Source organism: Malania oleifera, chromosome 7 (genome assembly GCF_029873635.1).
Source record: "Malania oleifera isolate guangnan ecotype guangnan chromosome 7, ASM2987363v1, whole genome shotgun sequence".
In the NCBI taxonomy this organism is placed as follows: domain Eukaryota; kingdom Viridiplantae; phylum Streptophyta; class Magnoliopsida; order Santalales; family Ximeniaceae; genus Malania; species Malania oleifera.
In genome coordinates, this window is record NC_080423.1 from 111,610,252 (window position 1) to 111,633,338 (window position 23,087).

At 35.3% G+C, this 23,087-nt stretch overlaps 1 protein-coding gene across 1 annotated transcript; it reads left to right on the top strand.

Annotated features, from left to right (window-relative positions):
• Positions 1-7,757: 7,757 nt before the first annotated feature.
• On the top strand, positions 7,758-15,068 carry LOC131159438 (calnexin homolog). The gene is made up of 7 exons (XM_058114344.1): positions 7,758-7,831; positions 7,991-8,110; positions 8,264-8,333; positions 13,010-14,139; positions 14,228-14,299; positions 14,380-14,493; positions 14,591-15,068. Exons 2-7 carry the CDS (start codon positions 8,009-8,011, stop codon positions 14,732-14,734), a joined length of 1,632 nt encoding a protein of 543 aa, XP_057970327.1. The 5' UTR covers positions 7,758-7,831; positions 7,991-8,008; the 3' UTR covers positions 14,735-15,068.
• Positions 15,069-23,087: the final 8,019 nt, after the last annotated feature.

Below are 23,087 nucleotides of genomic sequence, written 5' to 3' on the forward strand. Positions count from 1 at the left end.
TATGTTTCCCCGTTGCTTAGGCTTCCGCTATGTGTTCTGATATATCCCTAGTACCCACGGGTCCAGGTGGATTATGATCTACTGAGGGGATTTATGATAATGATTTTATAAAAAAAAAAAAAAAGTGGGAAAAATTAAGCAGGTCATCACAAATACAACAAGTATTTGTCATTATCAAAGTCGGGTGTGACCTATAAGGTCAACAGGAGCTTTGGACTCCTCTATTTGTATAGAATTGGAGAGAGTCGTACGATTCTGATCGGGTTGTTGTATCCTGAGGGAGACAAGTCTTGAGAAGTTCTGTTACACCGGTTCGTGGGCTAAGCCAATAAACCGCAGAGGGCTTGAATCTCCTTAAAGAGAGCGAGATATCCGTGTCTCAGCTTATTTGTGAATCGTGATTTATTTTTTTATTTTTTATTTGTAAATTTATCATTTTATATTATTAGTATTTCTAACAATTTTAAGGAGATTCAAAGTATGGAGCCTACAGTCCTTGAGAAACCAAGTGAAAATGTTGGAGATCGCGACAAGACTTTTCGGTTTAGAGGAGCCTACTTCAAAAGATGGAAAGACAAAAAAGTTTTACATAATAAGTATGACACCAAGGAGGAAAAAGGTAAGATGTAATTCTGCAAGAAAATGGTAATACTAATAACGGTAATACCATAAAGGTAAATTTTATTACTTCCGAACATAATACTTTGTTCAAAGGTCTTTTTCCTAAAAACCCTCAATTAAAACCTAAGAGGAGAAATATGAAAAATAACAATAGACCTCACAAAATGAATAGGGGCAATCCTAATCAAAAGAATTTGAATCAAGGACCCCTTTACAAGAAAAACAACAATGTTTCTAATGTTTGTGGCAAAAATAGGCATATTACTCGAATTTGTAAATTTTGAAAATGTGGACCTATTCCTCAATCTAATATTATTGAGGAATAGTTTGTGGTGATGTTTATTGATATAAATATGGTCCACAATATTGAGGGGTGGTGGGCAGACTCAAGTGCTAATAGGCATGTCTGTTATGATAAATCTTGGTTCAACATGTACACTCCTTTTTGAGGAACCAAAAACTATGCTAAAGAATAATATTTTGAGATGAAAGATTTAAGAGAGGCTAATATTATTTTAGGCATCAAAATTACAAGATCGTGTGATGGTATATATCTTGATCAGTCGCATTATATTGACAAAATTTTGAATAAATATGACTATAATAATTGCAAGCATGTTACTACTCCTTTTGATTCAAGTAATCACTTATTTCCTGTTAAGAATAAGAATAAAGTGGTTAATCAAGAGGAAAATAATAGCATTATTGGTAGCCTGGGATATGCAACTGATTTAACTAGACCTGACATTACATATGCAGTAGGAATACTTAGTAGATTTTTGAGTAAGCCAGGAAAAGAACATTGGAATGTTCTTGAAAGTGTAATGAAATATTTAGTTGGTACCAAAAAATTATGACTTATCTTTTACTAAGTATCCTACTGTACTTGAAGGTTTTTGTGATGCTGATTGGAATACTTTGTCAGGTGATTCTCTCTCTACCACAAGTTATATTTTTACTTTAGGTGGTGGTGCTATTTGCTGGAAATCTAAAAAACAAACAATAATTGCTAACTCAACTATGGAAGCTGAGCTTATTGCTTTAACATGAGCTAGTGAAGAAGCAAGTTGGTTAAAAGATATGTTGTAAGAAATCCCATTTTGGGAAAAACCAATACCACCTATCCTAATTAACTGTGATAGTACTACTGCAATTAGTAGAGTGAACAACCGTTATTATAATGGTAAATCTAGACCCATAAGAAGAAAACACAATACTGTGAGATCATGTTTGAGTAGTGACATCATTAATGTGAGTTATATAAAATCTTCTGAAAATCTTGCGGATCCATTAACTAAGGCCTTAGCAAGAGAAAGGGTCTAGAATACATCGAGGGGGATGGGATTAAAGCCCGTATAATCATGAACCACGTATGAGGATACCCAACCCAAGGGCCAGAGATCCTGTAATTGAGTTTAATGGGAAGAACGAATCATATGGTGGTCGTAAGAAATGCACTATTATTTTTAAAACTCATCCCTATGGTGTAAGTGCATTTATCCTGTAACGAAGGAGGTTGAACTTTTTAAAACTCTTAATGATAATATGTATCTCTTATGAGTGGAGTGTCAGAGTTACAGGAGCACCCTTGATAGATTTCACCTATGTGAGCATGGGAGTGGGGCCGCTCTCTATGAGAATTGGGCTTATTCTCAAATATGCTCATGAAACTAGGTTAAGCACAACGCCGAAACGTGCTGGCTATTAAAGCTCATGTCAACACCTGAGTGGTTATGTGTGAGCAGTAATACTTTATTTCCCTTAAGCAATCATAGTTCAAGTCTGAGACCACTACTGACTCTGGAGTAAAGATTATTGTTCGTTAAGTGAATGTTCAATGCAGAGCACACCTTCATTATGCATAATTGTTCATCTTTGTTTGTTAAACTCTCTACATGCATGATACATACATAAAATTAAAATGAGGGGGGAATTGTTAGTGTATTTTAATATTTTTTTAATATTATTATTTTATCTTGGAAAAGAATATGTATATTATTATTTTATCTTGAAAAGATGAAGATGTATTGTGACACCTCGAACCCGCCAAGTGGGGCCCGAATGCCACGTGTTCCAATCACCTGTATCCGATACCATAATTAACATGCACACAACGGAACATAAATAAATAACCTCAAATAAATACCAGAGTTCTTTATAACAACCCAAAAACGAACACTACAACATCCAGATATCCATATCCACAACCAGCATTTAAAATGTAATCCCGTACAAATATATTTATACATATATCAGTATCTCACAATACTCCAAAAAGAAACCAGCAAAAATAGTTCCAGCCTAGGCTTTCAAACCCAGTCTCCAGAAGAACCTGAAAAATTGTTAATCCACTAGGGTGAGACACTTTTCAGTAAGGGTGGAATAAATTATAACAGTGTGTGAGAAATGAGTTTTAATATTTATATATCAAAATAAACTGTTTCTCACATAATATCAATAACAACTGAAAAAAATGTACCATTAATAACATCCCCGATATCTAATATCATACACACATCCAATATGCACAAGTACATAATTTTTATGTAGGCCAAAGTCCCTAAGGATAAGGAAGATTATCCGCCCATACAAGTAGCTTCCCTCTGCTCTGATACTAAAACTACTTACCAGAGCACTCACCTTACTTAGTAAGCCCTCAGGTGAAAAATTATCTCGCCGCCAGTATACACATCTTTATTATTTTAAAGGCGAAGGTTTTCGAGAATCGGGATGTCTACCCGCCCATACAAGTAGCATCCCTTTGCACTGATATCAAGGAACTACCTAGCAGATCACTCACCTTTCTTAGTAAGCCTTCAGTGGTATGTTTACCTCGCCGCATGCACACACATGCATTCACAATATGTTATACCATTATTTTTATGTTATAATTAAATTCACATGTGCACAACACATCCACACAGGAATCACGCATCTCATACTTCATCTTCCAATGTCCTCGGTACGTGGTCCACACAGAGCAACTGCATACATGTCAGTACGTGGCCCACACAGGCACCTACGTACTTCTTATCTACACGTGGCCCACACATGCACCACTACCCACACGGGATACATAACATGGCCCACACAGGCGCCATTATCCACACAAGATATAACGTGGCCCACACGGGCACCACTACCCACACAGGGTACATAACATGGCCCACACAGGCGCCATTATCCACACATGATATAATGTGGCCCACACAGGCACCACTCCAGCTTCTGCAACACATGGCCCACACAGGCACCACTATTCACCAGTATCCAATCCTCATGACCTACCCGTCATACATCAGTAGAACAAGTTCCTCGACCTACCAATGTCCAACCCCATATAAATAACAATATGACAAGCTCCTCGACCTGTCAATGTCATATCATGATTTATATTTAGGCAATATAACAACCTCCTCATACCAACATTATATTGAGATGCATACGAATAACCAAACCAGTTAGTTCACACTGACGCATCAATGCATTTCCACATAGGAATCCAACAAATCAATTCATTTCTCACACAGTATTCTAACAGATCAATATATTTCCACACAGGAGTCAAGCATAACAATTAATTCATCATATCATAATAATTCCAATCGCCCCCACATGCAAGCCCAAATACCACAATAATTCATATTCAATTTATTAGAAAAAATTTCTCCCATGCCACATGAATTTAATATCATATGCAATTATCCCAAATATAAATCTTAAACAAAATCATCATTTTCTAGTACTCAAACGATTCTAAAAATTATATAGATAAATAATAAATTTCATACACTCGTAAATAACCGGTTCATCTTAATAAAATACTGATATAATTTTATTCCCCCTTACCTGATTCCTTGAATCACACCTGCAGGGCTCCCAAAATTATACCCGTAGCGCTCACTCGAACCCTGATTCAATCAAATCCCAATAAAATATTATTTTAATATTTCCTAATTTACAATAATTAAATAATAATTAATTTTTAAATAACCCATTTATCCTAATTTTGGGCTATTTCTACAACGATCCCACGAGAAATTCGCTTCGCTAGATTTGTAGAGAATCATCCCTAAATTCTCGTGGTGGTGTCCAATCGTCAATTTGACTTAAAATTTAACAAAAAATGAGGTAAGAATGAGAATTTGTCTTACTTCAAGAGATTTGCCTACGTTACTCTAATGACAAATCCACTTAGGTAGATATGTCGGTGACGGAGAATGGAGTCTAGTGGTATTTTCAGATTTCCAATTGGTTGAGAATCCGCCGCGAAATCATAGAAAGAAGAGTGGAGAACGTGAGTTAAGAGAATTTTTTTTTTCTTCTTTCCTTCCTGTTTTGCGCTTGAAAAGAATTTTGTTTTTTTCTTCTTTCCTCTTCCTACTTTGTTCCAGCAGGAAACTTAGCCTTTAAGTTTTCCTCTTTTTTTTTTACCTTTCCTTTATCCACACTTTAAACTTTTATATATACTTATATATATATCCAAAATCCTCAAATTTCTTAATTTAATTAATTTTTATTTTATTTTATTTATTATTATTATTATTTTTTTTTTGTCGTTACATTTATCTTGGATTAGGTTCATTTATTCATATATCTCTTAAATGCACAAGGTTAATTAGATGAATGTACCTTGAATCTAGGGTTGTATCTATTTAATATATATATAACTTATTTATTAAGTACATGGAAAATGAAAAATCATTTTGTGCTTATAAATAGACCCTTGAGATATTAGTACAACATAAACCAATTATCTTCATTCTCATCTTATCATTTTTCTTTTGAGTCTAGAGAGTTTATCAAGCAAAGAAAGATGTTTTTTTTATAGAGTTTTGGACTCCTCTGTTTGTACAGAATTGAAGAGAGTCATACAATTTAGATCGGACTGTTGTATCCTAGGGGAGATAAGTCTTGAGGAAATTTGTTGCACCAGTTCGTAGGGTAAGCTAATAAACCACAGAGGACTTGTTGTAAAATGAAAAGAAAAGAAAATAAGAAGGAAATTCATTTTCGACTATATTTTCTCTTTATATCAAATACCATATAAAATAAAAAATTATTCTAGTATGATATTAAAAATTAAGAAAAATCAATTTTGATATATTTTTTATTTATTTTTCTCATTTTCCTTTATATCCAAAAATGAAAAAATAGAATCCTTCTTATTTTCCTTTCTTTTTTCCAATATTTTTCAAGTTCCAAATGGGTTGTAAATGAATGTGTAAATGTTATATTGCTCCATAATTTTAAAGTTCAAATCAGTGACCAATCTAGAAAAGTCACTAGGTTAGTCGAATTTGGTCGAACTAGTGAATCAATCTAGTGGTTGAAACATAATATCATATGTATAATTATAAAATTAATGCTAATTATACATACTTTATATTAATCATTAAAAATAAAAAATAAAGTTAATCAGTAAAGCCTTTCCTAGAAAAAAAAAAACTTTTTTTTCCTATAAAAATAGTATTTGACTTATTATATAACATTAGTTTTATGTTTATACATATTTTTCTTTTAATTCTTTGAAAACTTAAAAAGAAAAAAATATGTTAAAAAATCCTTATTTCTGTATTTCAAAATGGTCAATACAGATATTCATTATATGCAATTAAAGAATACATGAAATGCTTTTTTTTTTTTAGATAGGTGGAGGCAGATTGAAAAGTGCATATTTTTACTTTTTATACTTATATAATTCTTTCTTTAAAAAGTTTATTAAAAATAATAAAAAACACAAATACTTATTTCCTATAGGAGAACGGGGTATATTCGAAAGTAAAAATTTTCTCCCCTCATTTCATTCTCTCTCTCCCTCTCTATGTCTCTTAGGGAAGTGACTCTAGAGTCATTCACTGTCAAAATGAACAAAACTAACAATAGTGAGAGAAAGAGTATCCGTGAATTTAAGAGATTTATAAATGGTAAGTTGAGACTTGATTGAGAGACATTAAAAACGGATCATTTAGTTATTTAAATTTTTTAATTCGAAATAAAATTAAATTTCACAATTTTTAAAAAAGAAGACTTGTAATTTAGTTAGTATTTGAAGTCCATTTATAAATTCATAATTCGTGCATAGCACAGGTTCTCTACTAGCATTCAATAACATTTAACAATATAAGTAAATAAAAAAGAAATCAATAAATTCAATTATTATTAGTGGTTGTCAAAATATTAGTACAATTAGTATTAGAAGTTACAAAAATTAAATTATAAATTTATGGAGAGATTTTAAAATACTAATTATTTTATTAATGCAGGTTCGCGACATAAGTGAATAAAAAATAAATTAATAAATTCAATTACTATTAACGATTGCAAATAATGTTATTATAATCATTACTGGAGGTTACAAAAATTAAATTATAAATTTATTAGGAGATTTCAAAATACTAACATTTTATTACTGCATGTTTCTAAAATATAAATTATGTTATTTATTTTTTCAAAATTTTTATTTATAATAGTTATTGAAGTTATTATTTCTATTATCAATGATTAACAAAAATTATTAATTCAATTATTAATGGTAAGGTTTTTTTATGTGTACAAATTTATAAGCATTCTTAGCTTTGAATATTGCTTCCACAAAGTGAAATTTTTTTAAAAATAATAATAATAATAATAATTATACCTAATGCATTAGACACTGTTAGTGAATAAAATATAAATCAATAAATTTACATATTATTATCTATTGTCCATAGAGTTGAGTCTAGAGGGGTGGTGAATAAACTTTTTTATGAATTTATACTTTTCTCTACAAAATAAAAAATTTTAATAAGATACAAATGATTATTTAATTAATATTTTATAAAAATAATTTTTGTCAAAATGAAAAGTTTAATATGGGCAATCCCATTATGAAAATAAAGTAGCTAAGCTAAGAATGATAAATCTGAAAAAAAAAAATGTAGAGTCGTTTTGGCTTGGGAAATGGATCAAAACGCGTGCATGTGACGTTGTGATATGGTCATATTTACTGTTTTTTATATTAAATAATAATAATAATAATGTGAAGAATATAATAAAGAGATGGGAAAAGCACTGGATTCTTATGTGGCAGGGAGTGATTGGTTGATTTCACGTGGCAGGTAATGTTATTGGCCGAAACAGCTCGAAGGAAAAAAGAGAATCTGTATATGAATGAATGCGGAGGACTTCCTCCTGCTGCACTAAAGTCTAAAGCCGAAGCCGTGAAGGTGTAGGGCTCTCTAACCTACTTCTTAGCTCTATATAAATATTCTTAGCTCTATATAAATATTTGAAGGAAGAAGAAGCCTGTGTGTGTGTGTGTGTGTGTGTGTTTATGTTGCAGTGGAAATTGAAATTTCATTACTGAGATTTGAATTTATAAATTCAGTGATTAGTAATAGTAGAAATGGGAGAGGGGAAACCAGTCCCTCTGCAGTCTATGATGCTCTTGCCCTTGTTCATCATAGCTTCTTGCCTCACCTCTCAGCTCTCCGCTTCTCATGATACGGTATTTATTTTATTTTATTTTAATTATTTAGTTAATTACTTGATATCCTAGCTCCCTCCTCCTCCTCCTCCTTCAATCCAATCTATGCTGTACGGTTTGTTTATTTCTGTTTTCTTTTTCTTCTGAAATTCTGTTTGTGTTGTGGGGTTCTAGATCTTTTACGAGTCGTTTGACGAAGCATTTGATGGCCGCTGGATCGTGTCTACCAAAGAAGACTACAAAGGTTAGGTTTCATTCTGGATGGATCTGTTTTGTTTCCTTAATGTCGTATCTATATACTCTCTCTCTCTCTCCAGCATTCTTTTCTTTCCAGCTTTCTTCTTTACGTTTACTTATATACCGTTGCTGTACATATCTTCTTTGTTGTCATTGCCTGCTGGTTTCTGAAAGAAGGAAATCCTATGACATTCATCTCTAGTTCATGCTTTGTTATGTGCTTGCGCGATGAGACGTGCATCTTTCTGTTATCGTTTATGGGCAACAAGTTTCAGGATGAACTCGCGCACACACACGCACACGCACACGCACACACTCTAATGAGACTTGTGAATGCATCATCCTTGGGCATTTTCATTTTCTAAGGAACCAAACTCCTAAGAAACTACTCGTTTATGCTGCCCATTCATTCGACCTTCAATCGAAATCATGATATTATTGATATTTCTATGTGGATCGTTATCTGTTTCAAAGAAATTCTCTACGATTCTAATTTAAAGAAAAAAAAAAACCTGTCCACATTCTAATGATTTGATTCGTTCTTTAAAATTTGAAATGCGTGTGCAGACTACACTATCCTATCCTAATAAATTCTTAGCTGCAGCTGCAACAGGCATCAATATTTTGGTCGTACACAAAAATTATTGCAGACTCTTATGTATGTTACTATTTTCTCCATTTCTCAAATAATTCAAATTTTACTTAATCCAATAAACATTACAAAGTTGACTAAAATACGCATAAGGAAGATCACGCATAAACAATGACTTTTCTGCCAACAGATATCACACATCTAGTGTAGGCACCCAAGCTTTTTGTATTATTTTAATCAACGTTGAGCTGCTTCTATTGTTTTGTGTTTTCAGACTAGTTGTTAATCAGCAATGTGATAGATGATAAGATGTTGACATTGTTAGTTCATGACTGCATTTAATCTCTTTCCATAAAATTTCCACAAAATGATTATAAATGTTTTCACAGTATCAACTTCCTTCAACATACTGCTTTCAATTGGGGTTAAAATCTCTTATATTTCAGCAAAAGGGGTTGCAAAATTGTTCCAACCTTGTAATTTTAGTAAGGTATAAGTCTAGTACACTATTGAGAATAATATTCTATGACTAGAAATTCATTTATTTTCAAACTGATCCATTTACAACCTTTTATTTGATTACCGAATCCTTTATGTTAGAATGTGTGAAGAGTAAAATGTTTTGCCAATTCCTTATCTTAACGGACATTGTCAAATTTTGTGTATATATTTTTCTAGCTGAACAAATAGCGCATATGTGCTTGTTTTTTGTGTGAAAACTTGTTTTTTAAATCCGCTTCATAAATAATATTTCTTTCTGAAAATCATTCTTTAAATTTTCAAGTAAATTATGTATATCTTCCATTTATATATATGCATCTAGCTATAAGTATTGAGGTGGCAGGCATTTCCCTCTCTGTATTATGTTGCATTCTATCAAGTTTATAACTATTCATAAATATCCCATATCTAAGTCATAACTGACCTGTTATGCTTCTAGGGGTTATTTCCCATTATGCTTTTTATAGAAGTGTGACTAGTTTTAAAATAGTTGTCTGATGTTATGCATAGATTCTTAATTAACTGTGTAGAAACTGGAAGATTCCCGAACTGCACTGATCCCTTCTTATTCCCCTAAATATCCATGTAAAAGTACTGACCCAGTATTGTACCATGCTAATGGCAATATTGCAAAATATTATGCAACTCATACCTAAGCCGTAACTACCGACGAGGCTGATGGCTATATATGAAAATATTACCATCCCATAACTGGTAAACTGTTTATAAGTAACAAAAATTTCTCATATCTAACTCATAATCGTTCCACGGCAACTATAACTTTTTTGGTGTCCACTTTTTATTCCATCTGAAATAATCCTATAAAAGTATTGGTGGAATAGTGAAGTCTTAATTGCATTTGGCCGTGCAGTAGATGATATCCTTGCTCACGATTCTGATCCTTTATTTTAATGCTTTTCTTTTTTCTCTTCCTCAAAAGTCAATTGAACCTGCTGATGTCATCAAAACACATGTCACACATGCTATTGAGGTGCCATGTTGTAAAATCTACTTAAAACTTTGAATATTCTCATTTATAATTTATTTAATTAGTTACAATGTGAGACTGAGGCTGTTACTTTATTCTCCTTTTATTTGATCGTGTAACTTCCTTTATTATGTGTTCTGCATTATGCTGAAAATTATTCAATTTTCCATTGAAGTTACTACCAATTGACCATATTTGTTTACCAGCCGACCATAATCTTGGGCAGGTTATGGTTATTTTTAGAGATATAGAAAAATAATTTATCTAATGAATAATTAATTTAATTAAAAAAATTCTCCGAAGATGTATTACGCATGCATTACAAGTTTGGTGTTTGGTTAGTAATAAAATGTTGGATTAACATTGTGTATTCTTGTCATAACTGATGCCATTCTTGCTACAGTATTGACAGAACATAGTGAAGCATGTGAGTTATTGACTATAATTTTTCATTGTTTTAGCACATTTTAGTAAGCAATCTGTAGTTTCCTCTGAAGGCTTTTTTGGTGCAGTGTCCTTTTTCTTTTTTTTTTTTAAAAAAGCCCCTCAAATCACCTCAAACTATTGCCCCTTCCCAATGTTAATTCTTCACTTAGGCTTAGTTTGGCCCCCCTTACAACTTTTGACAAAAGAACTTTTAAAACAGATGAAAAATAATTGATTGAGGTGGTGGTAGAATTGATATCTATTATTGTCATAACTGAAGCCATTCTTGCTACAGTATTGACCGAACTCAGTAAAGCATCTTAGTTTTTTGCTACAATTTTCTGTTGTTTTTAACAAGCACACGTTAGTAAGCAATCAATAGTTTCCTGCAGAGGCATATTTGGTGCATTAAAGTGCATTAGTCATTTTCAACAATTTTTTGCATTGTTTTACTACGCAAATTTTAGTAAACAACCACTAGAGTTTCCTGTGGAGGTATTTTGGATTCTGCAAGGTGGGAAAAAATGGAAAAAAAGACTTCTGGGGAAGTACCTTGCTTTTTTTGCTTGTGTTGCTCATTTATTATCAAGGGCAGCTTTGATATATATATATATATATAGAGAGAGAGAGAGAGAGGGAGAGACTGAATAGAAAAAGAGGGGTGATTGTAGTGGGGTTTATTGTCTCCCGAGCTCTGTGATAAATATATTTTTGCCCTTTATTTAGAAACTTTTACAGTTGGGAACCCTTCAAACTTTGTGTAGAACACCACTACATCCTACAAATCACTACATTTTGGATAAATTTTATATTTAGTCCCCCAACTGTCCTTTTTCTATTTTAAAGAAATTCCTCCCCTCAAATTACTGATGACCAGTTATTTCCCCCCATCAAATATCTCTTAGGCTTGGTGACCTTATGTCAATCCTTTAGTGACCTTTGCAAGCAAGGTACCCCTTATGTTGGCTTTTCATTTGTCTTTTGTGACGATGTTGACATTACTTGTGATATCTCTTGGAAGAAAGGTTTAAAAAAATTTGATGTTACTATCTATATCAACAAAATGCACATTTCTTTTCGGGAGCCTTCCCATAATAACTCCACGGTTAAGCGTGTTTGGTTTGGAGTAATTTAGGAATGGGTGATCTTCTGGGAAGTTTTCTCAGAAAGTGTGTGAGGACAAAATACAGTGAAAATGACACGTGTTGATCTGTAAGGTCAATCATTAGTTCGATAAGACCCGCCCCCCTGTTGTTTGGTCTAGGTGGAGAACGAGAGACGCAGTTCTCCCTGACAGACCCAGGTTGGGGTGTTACAAAATGGTATCAGAGAAATTACTCAACCGGAAGTGTGATTAGATTCACATCGCTTGAGTTTGGAAATGTGGGTTCGCAACGAGGACGTTGCGTTCTGTAAGTGGGGGAGAATGTGCTACCTCGTGGAAGAAAGGTTTGAAAAGAATTTAATGTTACTACCCATATTAACAAGGTGTACATTTCTTTTCGGGAGCCTTTCCATAAGAACTCCACGGTTAAGCGTGCTTGACTCATGGAGTAATCTTGGAATGGGTGACCTTTTGGGAAGTTTCTCAGGAAGTGTGCGAGTGAGGAAAAAACATACTGAAAAAGACACGTGTTAGTCTGTGGGGCCAGTCATTAGTCCGATAAGGCCCGCCCCCCCTATTGTTTGGTTCAGGTGGAGGATGAGAGATGCATTCTCCCTACCAAACCCAAGTTGGAGCGTTACACTACTATCATGTTTTTTGCTTGGATGAATCTGTTTTAATTTAGTTAAAGTTCATGTGAGGTGGTTGTTTCAATTCTTTCATCTAAAGGATACTGTATGTTATTATCTTAAAATGCCACAAAATGTATTCTAGTGAATTTTTTTCAGCTTATTTATTTATTTATTTTGCTTTTATATTTTATAGATAAAACATGAAATATGCCTCATTTTTTCCTCCATTTTTGTGTACCATAGTACATTTCCATTGTAATTTTAAATTTTATGCGACTGACATGACTGTCATTTTCCACCTGTTTTTGAACATTAATGCTTGTAATAATATTTTATTAACTACGCTATGTCGCATTCATCCTTACATTTTTATTATATATTATTCAAACCACTTGGTTCTTTGTGAAGTTGAATTTTTAATGAGTTTCCCTGTTCTTAGGTGTATGGAAGCATGCCAAGAGTGAGGGACATGATGACTATGGGCTTCTTGTGAGTGAGAATGCTAAGAAGTATGCTATAGTGAAAGAACTTGAGGAGCCACTGAGTCTTAAGGACAAAACTGTTGTCCTACAATTTGAGACTCGCTTCCAAAATGGACTTGAATGTGGTGGTGCATATCTAAAATACCTCCGATCTCAAGAGGCTAGATGGGAACCCAGAGAATTTGATAATGAGTCTCCTTACTCTATCATGTTTGGACCTGACAAATGTGGATCCACAAACAAGGTGCACTTTATCCTCAAGCATAAGAACCCCAAGAATGGGGATTACATGGAGCATCATCTCAAGTATCCACCATCTGTCCCATCTGACAAACTATCTCATGTATACACGGCCATTTTGAAACCTGATAATGAGTTGCGCATTCTGGTTGACGGAGAGGAGAAGAAGAAGGCGAATTTCCTTTCAAATGAAGATTTTGACCCACCATTAATTCCTCTCAAGTCAATTCCAGATCCTGATGACAAAAAGCCTGAGGACTGGGATGAGAGGGAAAAAATTCCTGACCCAGATGCAGTGAAGCCAGATGATTGGGATGAGGATGAACCCATGGAAATTGAAGATGTGGAAGCTGTAAAACCTGAAGGATGGCTGGATGAGGAGCCTGAGGAGATAGATGATCCCGATGCATCAAAACCAGAAGATTGGGATGATGAAGAGGACGGTGAATGGGAGGCTCCAAAGATTGAAAATCCTAAGTGTGAGACAGCTCCTGGTTGTGGCGAGTGGAAGAGGCCAATGAAGAGGAATCCAGCTTACAAGGGAAAATGGCATGCTCCTCTCACTGACAACCTGAATTACAAGGGAATTTGGAAGCCCCAGGAGATACCGAATCCCGATTATTTTGAACTTGAAAAACCTGATTTTGAGCCTATTGCTGCCATTGGTGTTGAGATTTGGACAATGCAAGATGGTATATTATTTGACAATATTTTGATAGCAACTGACGAGAAGACTGCGGAGTCCTACCGAGAGACTGCGTGGAAGCCAAAATTTGATGTAGAGAAAGAGCAACAGAAGGCTGAGGATGCAGCTGCTAGTCTTCCAGAAGGTCTCTCTGGCTTCCAGGTAAGTGGGCAGGTTCGGCTGCTTGATTTTTAGTTTTTGCCCTTGTTCTATGTGGAATTATGGAAAGGCTTTGTATAAATTCTTGCAGAAGAAGGTGTTTGACCTCCTGTACAAGATTGGGGACATTCCTTTCTTGAGCGCATACAAGCTTCAAATTTTCGTGAGTATCATGTTGCAATTAGTCTGCAATAGATGAGTGTGTTTTGTAGAACATCTACTGAAGTGATCCATTTCTGGCAGGATCTCATTGAAAAGGGAGAGAAGCAACCAAACTTTACCATCAGCATCCTTGTCTCCTCTGCAGTTGTTATCTTGACAGTTTTGTTTAGGATCATTTTTGGTGGGAAGAAGCCAGTGAGTGTTTGAGCTCCCTTGCATCATTATGGCTTTTATTTTATTTGTGTGATGTTGTCAGCTAATCTTAGGTATTCAATTGTTTATTTTTGTGCAGGGGAGTGTCACCAAAGACGCCAATGGCACTGGGGTGGTTGAGACTTCAAATGATGAAGCAACCAACCAAGAAAAGGAAGCAGAGAATGATAAGGAAGTTGCTACTGCTCCTCGCAGGAAGCCTCCTAATAGACGTGAAAATTAGGGGACGGAAAATTAGAAAGCAGAGAAGAGAGGCTACTTGTTCAACTTTGGTCAATTTTTACCGGTGTCATTTCCTAGGCTCAAATCTTGTTAGAGATCCTGTCAATTTGTTCTTTTCTTTTTTAAAGCTTGGTTTTCTAAATTTGAAGTTGCATGTTAGTGTAAATCAGGTTGTCATGTCAGGCTGCTGTTTCTTTTCCAGCGCTATTAAGTAAAGATCCATTGGACGAGTGAAAGATTAGGAAGCTTGTAAATTTTGAAAATACCTGGTGAAACAAGATGAGTAGAGCAGTTCCTGCTTCAAAATTATAAGACACAAAAGGGTATCTTTTATACTCAGTGTAGCCACTGCCCTGCTTGAACTGATTATTTTGCACTTGGGATTTAAAGAACAGAAACCAGATGTGATTGGGAAGGATTAAGTTGACTAGTGGGAGCTCCATAATGTTTTGGATGAGCCAAAGATTGGCACAAATTCATTCAACTTTTGCCTGGGTAAAGTTTGACAAATGAAACAGGCCACAACTGAATTTGTATTCATACGTCCTGATAATCTGGTGATGATTCCATACAATCATAAATTTTGTTAAGTTTTCCTTGACAGAATGGAGTCCTGACGTTAGATTATATTGATTCCTCATACAATGCAACGTTGAGCTTGGGTGGGACGGGACAAATTAATATGTGAGATAACATAAAATGAAGAGCATTAGGTGAGAAAGCTATCATTAGAGTAATGATTGCATAGATTAAAACATACATTACAATGTTCGAATTCTTTAGTGAAGGATTTTAGATTTTGAATGTCAAACCTGCAAAACAGAAGCATGCATAAATTGTGGTTTTAGAGATAATTTTATTTTCAAATATGGATGAATTTCAAAATTCTAATTCGATGACAATATGGATTGCTGGAGTGTCATTAATTTTTGAAGAAAGGAGATTGTTTTAACCCTAAGAAACAGAATTAGGCAGCCAATTGAAACACAAAACAAGCATTTCCAAGCCCTGAAATGGTTTAAATTAAAGAGAGTGAAGGAGAAAAAATTGAACACATACTCTATTGGGTTTTTGTGGAGCCTAGTTGCGTTAAATCTGGATGATGACTTGACTTTTCTTTAATAAGAGATTTCTATCCTAAGGCTTAGTCCATGGAGCGAAAGCTTACCCCCGAGAAAATTTTTTGGGCCATTTTGTAGCCCATTTGAAACGCCGCACTCTCTATATTTTTCTTCCTAATAATAGTGAAATCCCTGCAACTCCATGAACGTAGGCAAAATTGCCGAACCGAAGTAAATACTATCTTGTGCATGTGATTGGTTTTTCTTTGGCGTATATACTTTCTCTATTTTGTTTCTTATAGGTTTCGGGAATTTGTCATTAATTTCCAACAACTGGTATCAAAGCCTAGGGTTAGGTTCGAGTGAGAGCAATGGCAGAGGAAGCAGGAAAGGCGTCTGGAGTAGAAAAGTTTGATGACACAGACTTTGGATTTTGGAGGATGCAGATCGAGGATTATCTCAATGGGAAGAAGTTACATCTGTTGCTTCTAGGAGAAAAACCTGCTACTATGAAGGACGAGGAATAGACTTTCCTTGACAGACAAGTACTGGGAGTTATAAGATTAACTGTGTCTAGGTCTGTTGCACACAACGTTGTGAAGGAAAAGATTACAACAGATCTGATGAAGACTTTGTCTGGTATGTATGAAAAACCGTCAGCAAATAACAAGGTACATCTAATGAAGAAATTATTTAATTTGAAGATAGCAGATAATGCATATGTAGCACAACATCTGAATGAGTTTAATACTATCACAAATCAATTATCGTCTGTAGAAATTGATTTTGATGATGAGATTTGTGCAATGATCGTTTTGGCTTCGTTGCCAAACAGTTGGGAGGCAATGAGGATGGCAGTAAGCAACTTTACTGGAAAAGAAAAACTGAAGTATAATGATATAAGAGATTTAATTCTAGCCGAGGAGATTCGCAGAAGATATGCGGGTGAAACCTTAGGATCTGGTTCTGCCCTATACCTTGAGACAAGAGGTTGAGGTAATGATCGAAATTCAGATTGGGGTAGAACAAAATCCAGAAACTATAATCAAAACAGAAGTAAATCTAGATTTGGCCAAAAGGGACAATGTTAGAACTGTGGGAAAACATGTCACTTTAGGAGACAATGTAAAAGTCTTAAGAAGAAGAATGAGGATGATTTTGTTAATGCTGTAACAGAAGAGGTACAAGATGCACTACTCCTTGCAGTAAACAGTCCACTTGATGATTGGGTTTTGGAATTAGGAGCTTCGTTTGATACCACTTCACACCATGATATCATACAGAACTATGTAGTAAGAGATTTTGGTAAGGTGTATTTGGCTGATGGTACAACCTTGGATGTTGTGGGTATGGGAAAAGTCCAGATGTCGTTGCTCAATGGGTCTATTTGGTTACTAGAGAAGGTATGACATATTCCTGATCTGAGAAGAAATTTGAGTTCTATCAGACAGCTTGATGATGAAGGGCATGCAATATTGTTTGCTGGTGGCACTTGGAAGGTTACAAAGGAAGCCAGAGTATTGGCTTGTGGAAATAAATCTGGTACTCTATACATGACCTCATGTAACGACTCGAAAAATAATGATATTTAAATAATAAAGAGAGAGAGAAATGGAATCAGAAATAGAAGGAGGCAGTAGACTTCGTCGACGAATACAGGGATTCGTCGACGAAGGTCTTCCGGATCTCGTCAACGAGGTCCCATTTTGTTGACAAGAAAATACCGAGAGAAGAATGGGCTACTCTGAATTTCATCGACGACGGGTAAGGTTCGTCGACGAATTTCCTTAAGGACTCGTCGACGAGATGACGTAGCTCGTCAACGAATCCCGCAGTATAAATATCCCTAAAATCATTTTTAATCACAGAATTTCAGCCGAAACCCTCTCTCTCTCTCTCTCTCTCTCTCTCTCTCTCTCTCTCTCTCCTCTACGGCCCCTCCTCCTTCTTCCTTCGATTTCAGCCCCGTTAGACGCCGGATCGATGATTTGAGGCCACCATGACACTCATAGCAGAGTTCTTTTCAAGTTTGCCAAAGTAGATCGTTGGTGAAATAAAGTTGGAATTCACCCCAAATCTAGGGTAAGTTCTTTTATTCAGTTTTTGGCTTCCTAACAGTTGTAAGAAATGATGTAGGCCAAGAAATATTGATATTTTGTTATGAGATTTATGGTTTTCAGGGTGTTGAGTGGAGAACCCTGCGGGTGTTGGACCCGTTATAGTAGGGGATTTTTAGCAGGAAACAGGTAAGGGAAATATGCTATGCTAGGTTATTTGAGAATGTTTTCAGTATAAAATTATAAATGTTTCACCAGAGTATTGTTCTACAACAGAGACTTATACAGTTTATCAAGTGTGATTAATATGTTTTAAAATTACTGTGTGGCTTGAGAATATATATATATATATAGTATAGAAACATACTTTACAGTATTTTTCAGAGAAGTGTTTTACAGAATATACAGATAGTGAATGTATTTTACAGCCATTACAGAAATACCATGATTATACGGTTTTACAGCACCATGACATATAAATTTACAATTAATTATAGAAACACAATTGATATAGAGATACAGTTTTCCACAACATCATGGTTTATACAGTTATTACAGAATCATGGTAAAACAAATAGTTGTATATAGAGGTGTATTATATAATATTAGACCCTGTTGGACCATACAGTTACAGAGCACGGTACCGTAACTACATACAGTTTATAGAATGCAACCACCTATTCAGATAATACGTGGTATAAAGGTCGATCGCATAGAGCCCACGAGTGGATAGGCTCCCCATCAGATATGGGTTGAGGAGGGCTGATGAGACTATGGAGTATAATGATTTATTCTTGGTTGGCTAGCCAGGGTAAATCCCGCCTATGTGCCGCACAACCCTGTCATGAAGGGTTAAATCGTGACACACAGTTATCCGTAGGAAAGTTTACAGTTATTATTATGTTTATACAGCTTTACAGAAACAGAAAATATATATATATATATTAGTAGTATTTTGAATAGAAACCTAACGTACAGAAATGTTAAACAACAGGTAAAAGATGAAGACTATATTTCTAGTATTGTGCTTATAGATTCAATGATACATGATTATATAGTAATAGATTTTTTCAGTATTGTAGCTCAATTGCCACATACTAGTAATAACATATTTCGTCTTACTGAACTTTGGCTCATCCCAGTATTGAATTATTTTTCAGGTGAGCCAGTTGGGTGAGCGGATCGGGCTCGCAGATAGAGAGGTCATAGTACTGCCCTGTCAGAGAGAGTGAGTATATTTTTCGGAGTATTTTTGTATAGCCTCATCGGTTTAGGATATTAGGGAAACAGTCAAATATGTGTATTTTGGGAAACCTATTAGCACTCTGGTATTGTATATAATTATATATGGATATGTTTATTTGATTTCCGCTTCTTACTGCTTAGGTTAATGATTGGGTCCAATCCAGTATGGTATCAGAGCATGTTAAATATCATAGTATAAAAAAAACCCCAGTTAAATAGCAGGTCGTTACACCTCAAGTCGAAGAGACACAATTGCAGTTGCTGAAACAAGTACTGATACAAGCTTATGGCACCGTAGACTCGGTCATATAAGTAAGAAAGGGATGAAGATGCTGCTGTCAAAGGGGAAACTACCGAAATTGAAGTCTGTTGATTTTGATTTGTGTGAAAGTTGCATCTTAGGAAAACAGAAAAGGGTGAGTTTCTTGAAAAGTGGCAGAATACCGAAAGCTGAAAAATTAGAGTTAGTGCACATAGATTTATGGGGGTCTTCTCCTATTGCATCCCTTGGAGGTTCAAGGTACTACGTTACTTTCATTGATGACTCAACCAAAAAGGTATGAGTTTATTTTATGAAAAATAAATATGATGTATTTGAAACTTTTAAGAAGTAGAAGGCTATGGTTAAAACAGAGACAGGTTTGAAAGTAAAGTTTTTAAGGTCGGACAATGGAGGAGAGTACATAGATGGAGGGTTCAGAGAGTATTGTGCTGCACATAGAATTAGAATGGAAAAGACCATTCCTAGGACACCACAATAGAATGGTGTGGCTGAGCGCATGAACAGAACTCTTAATGAGCGTGCTAGGAGTATGAGGTTGCATGCTGGACTACCAAAAACTTTCTGGGTTGATGCTATTAGTACTGCAGCTTATCTAATAAACCGAGGACCTTCAGTTTCCATGGAGTTCAGACTTCCTAAAGAGGTTTGGAGCGATAAAGAGGTAGAGTTCTCTCACTTAAAAGTTTTTGGTTGTGTTTCTTATGTTCATATTGATTCTGATGCTCATAGTAAACTTGATGCATTGTCCAAAATATGCTATTTCATTGGCTATGATGATGATAAATTTGGCTATCGGTTTTGGGATGAACAAAATAGGAAAATCATCAAAAGTAGAAATGTGATATTTAATGAATAGGTTATGTACAATGACAGGTCAACTGCAGTGTCATATGTCATAACAATAGATAAGAAGAAATCTGAGTTTGTTAACTTAGATGAGTTGATTGAAAGCACTGTCCAAGAAAGGGGTGAAGATGATAAGGAGAATGTCGAATCACATGCAAATCAGAATACACCTGCAGCTGCGGTCCGTAGATCTTCCAGGACCATTAGACCTCCACAGCGTTATTAACCTACTCTAAATTTTCTCCTACTAACCGATGGTGGTGAGCCAGAGTGTTATGATGAAACCTTGCAGGATAAAAGTTCAAGCAGGTGGGAGTTAGCCATGAAGGATGAGATGGATTCCTTGTTGGGGAATCAGACATGGGAACTAACTGAATTTCCAGTAGGGAAGAAGGCTTTGCACAATAAGTGGGTATACATAATAAAGAACGAACATGATGGTAGCAAGCGCTACAAAGCCATATTGGTTGTCAAAGGGTTCCAGCAAAAGGAGGGCATTGACTTCACAGAAATATTTTCTCCAGTTGTGAAGATGTTGACAATTAGACTGGTAGTGGGAATGGTGGCTGTAGAAAATCTACATCTTGAGTAGTTAGATGTGAAAACGGCATTCCTTCATGGTGACTTGGAGGAAGACATCTATATGATTCATCCAGAAGGGTTCATTGTACAAGGACAAGAGAATTTTGTTTGCAAACTTAGAAAGAGCTTGTATGGTCTAAAACAAACACCAAGACAGTGGTATAAAAAATTTGATAGTTTTATGCATAAAATTGGGTTCAAGAGATGTGAAACTGATCATTGTTGTTATGTTAAGTTCTTTGATAATTCTTACATCATTTTACTGTTATATGTAGATGATATGCTTATTGCAGGGTCTAACATTGAGTAGATTAATAATCTGAAAAAGCAATTGTCAAAACAGTTTGCAATGAGAATCATTAGAGACAAAACTAATGGTACATTGAAGCTTTCACAGTCAGAGTATGTGAAGAAAATTCTTAGCAGACTCAACATGAATGAAGCTAAACCAGTGAGCACACCCTTGGGTAGTCATTTCAAACTGAGCAAGGAATAGTCACCGAAGACAGAAGAAGAAATGGACCATATGAGCAAGGCGCCCTATGCCTCAGCTATTGGCAGCTTGATGTATGCTATGGTGTGTACAAGGCCAGACATTGCACATGTAGTGAGAGTTGTGAGCAAATTCATGAGTAGGCCAAGAAAGCAGCATTGAGAGGTAGTCAAGTGGATTCTGAGATATCTAAGGGGTTCATTAGATACATGTCTTTGCTTCACAGGTACAAGTTTGAAACTGCAGGGTTATGTAGACGCTGATTTTGCCGGTGATAATGATAGTAGAAAAAGTACTACTGGCTTTGTATTTACTCTGGGTGGTACAACTATATCTTGCTTCAAATTTATAAAAGATTGTTACTTTGTCTACTACAGAAGCTGAGTATGTTGCAGCAACTGAAACTGGAAAGGAGATAATTTGACTACATGGTTTCTTAGACGAATTGGGTAAGAAACAGAAGATGGGCATTCTACACAGTAACAGTCAAAGTGCAATTTTTCTTGCCAAAAATTCGGCTTTTCATTCAAAGTCGAAATATATATAGACAAAATATCACTTTATCCGTTACCTTATTGAAGATAAGCTGGTAATACTTGAGAAGATCTATGGATCTAAGAACCCGACATACATGTTGACTAAGGGTGTTACTATTGAGAAGCTGAAGCTGTGTGCAGCTTCAGTTGGTCTTTTAGTTTGAGGACAGGAGGATGAGTTGCAGGGATGAAGGATTTTCATTTGGAGGATTGCAGTCGATATTGGTGATTGAACTAGTCTCTAAGTGGGAGATTTGTTGGGCTTTTGTGGAGCCTAGTTGCGTTAAATCTAGATGATGACTCGACTTTTCTTTAATAAGAGATTTCTATCCTAAGGCTTAGTCCATGGAGCGAAGCCGTACTTGTGGGTTGCCCCCCAAAAAATTTTTTGGGCTTGTTTTGTAGCCCATTTAGAACCTTGTCCGCAGCATATAAAATCATTGTTTTTGGGTGATTAGGGTTGAGCGGTCACACTTCACGAGAGAGCGAGAGAGAGAGAGTTTTGTATTGCCGCACTCTTTGTATTTTTCTTCCTGATAATGGTGAAATTCCTACAACTCCATGGACGTAGGCAAAATTGTCAAACCACGTAAATACTGTCTTGTACGTGCGATTGATTTTTTTTTAGCATGTATACTTTCTCTATTTTGTTTCTCATAGGTTTTAGAAATTTGTTGTTAATTCCAATATGCGCTCCAAAATTGATAAGATGAGTTGTAAAACATATAAAACCTAGCTTGATGAAAACCATAGAACAGGGCAGTGGCAGAACTGAATTTTCAGAGCATTAGCTAACTAATATGTTAAGAATAATTCCAGCACAAACAGATTTATATTCTGCTATCTATGTGGCAAGAACCCCAATAATATCCCCTCAAATTTATCTACAAAGAAATATCTACATTGCAAGTGCTTCAAGGAAATACCAACACTAACATTTTATCAAACGGATTGGGTTCATCCCAATCTTGCAAAAAATCATTACCTTTCTCATCTGCTTTGCTGTCAATCTCGCCCTTAGCACTTTTCTTGGATGAGCCGTCTTAGCATGGAAAGAAGCCCGCAAACAAATTCAAATGGGTTAAAAATATGAAGAAATCACACCTACACAACAACAAAAAAATCCGATTGTCACACAAAACCATCTGCTCAAAAGGTGGTCCTGCTGAAGTAACATTTAAAATAGTAAACCACTACACTTATGCCCCAACTGTATTTTTATGCCACTCTTTGGAAATATAGTTTCACAAT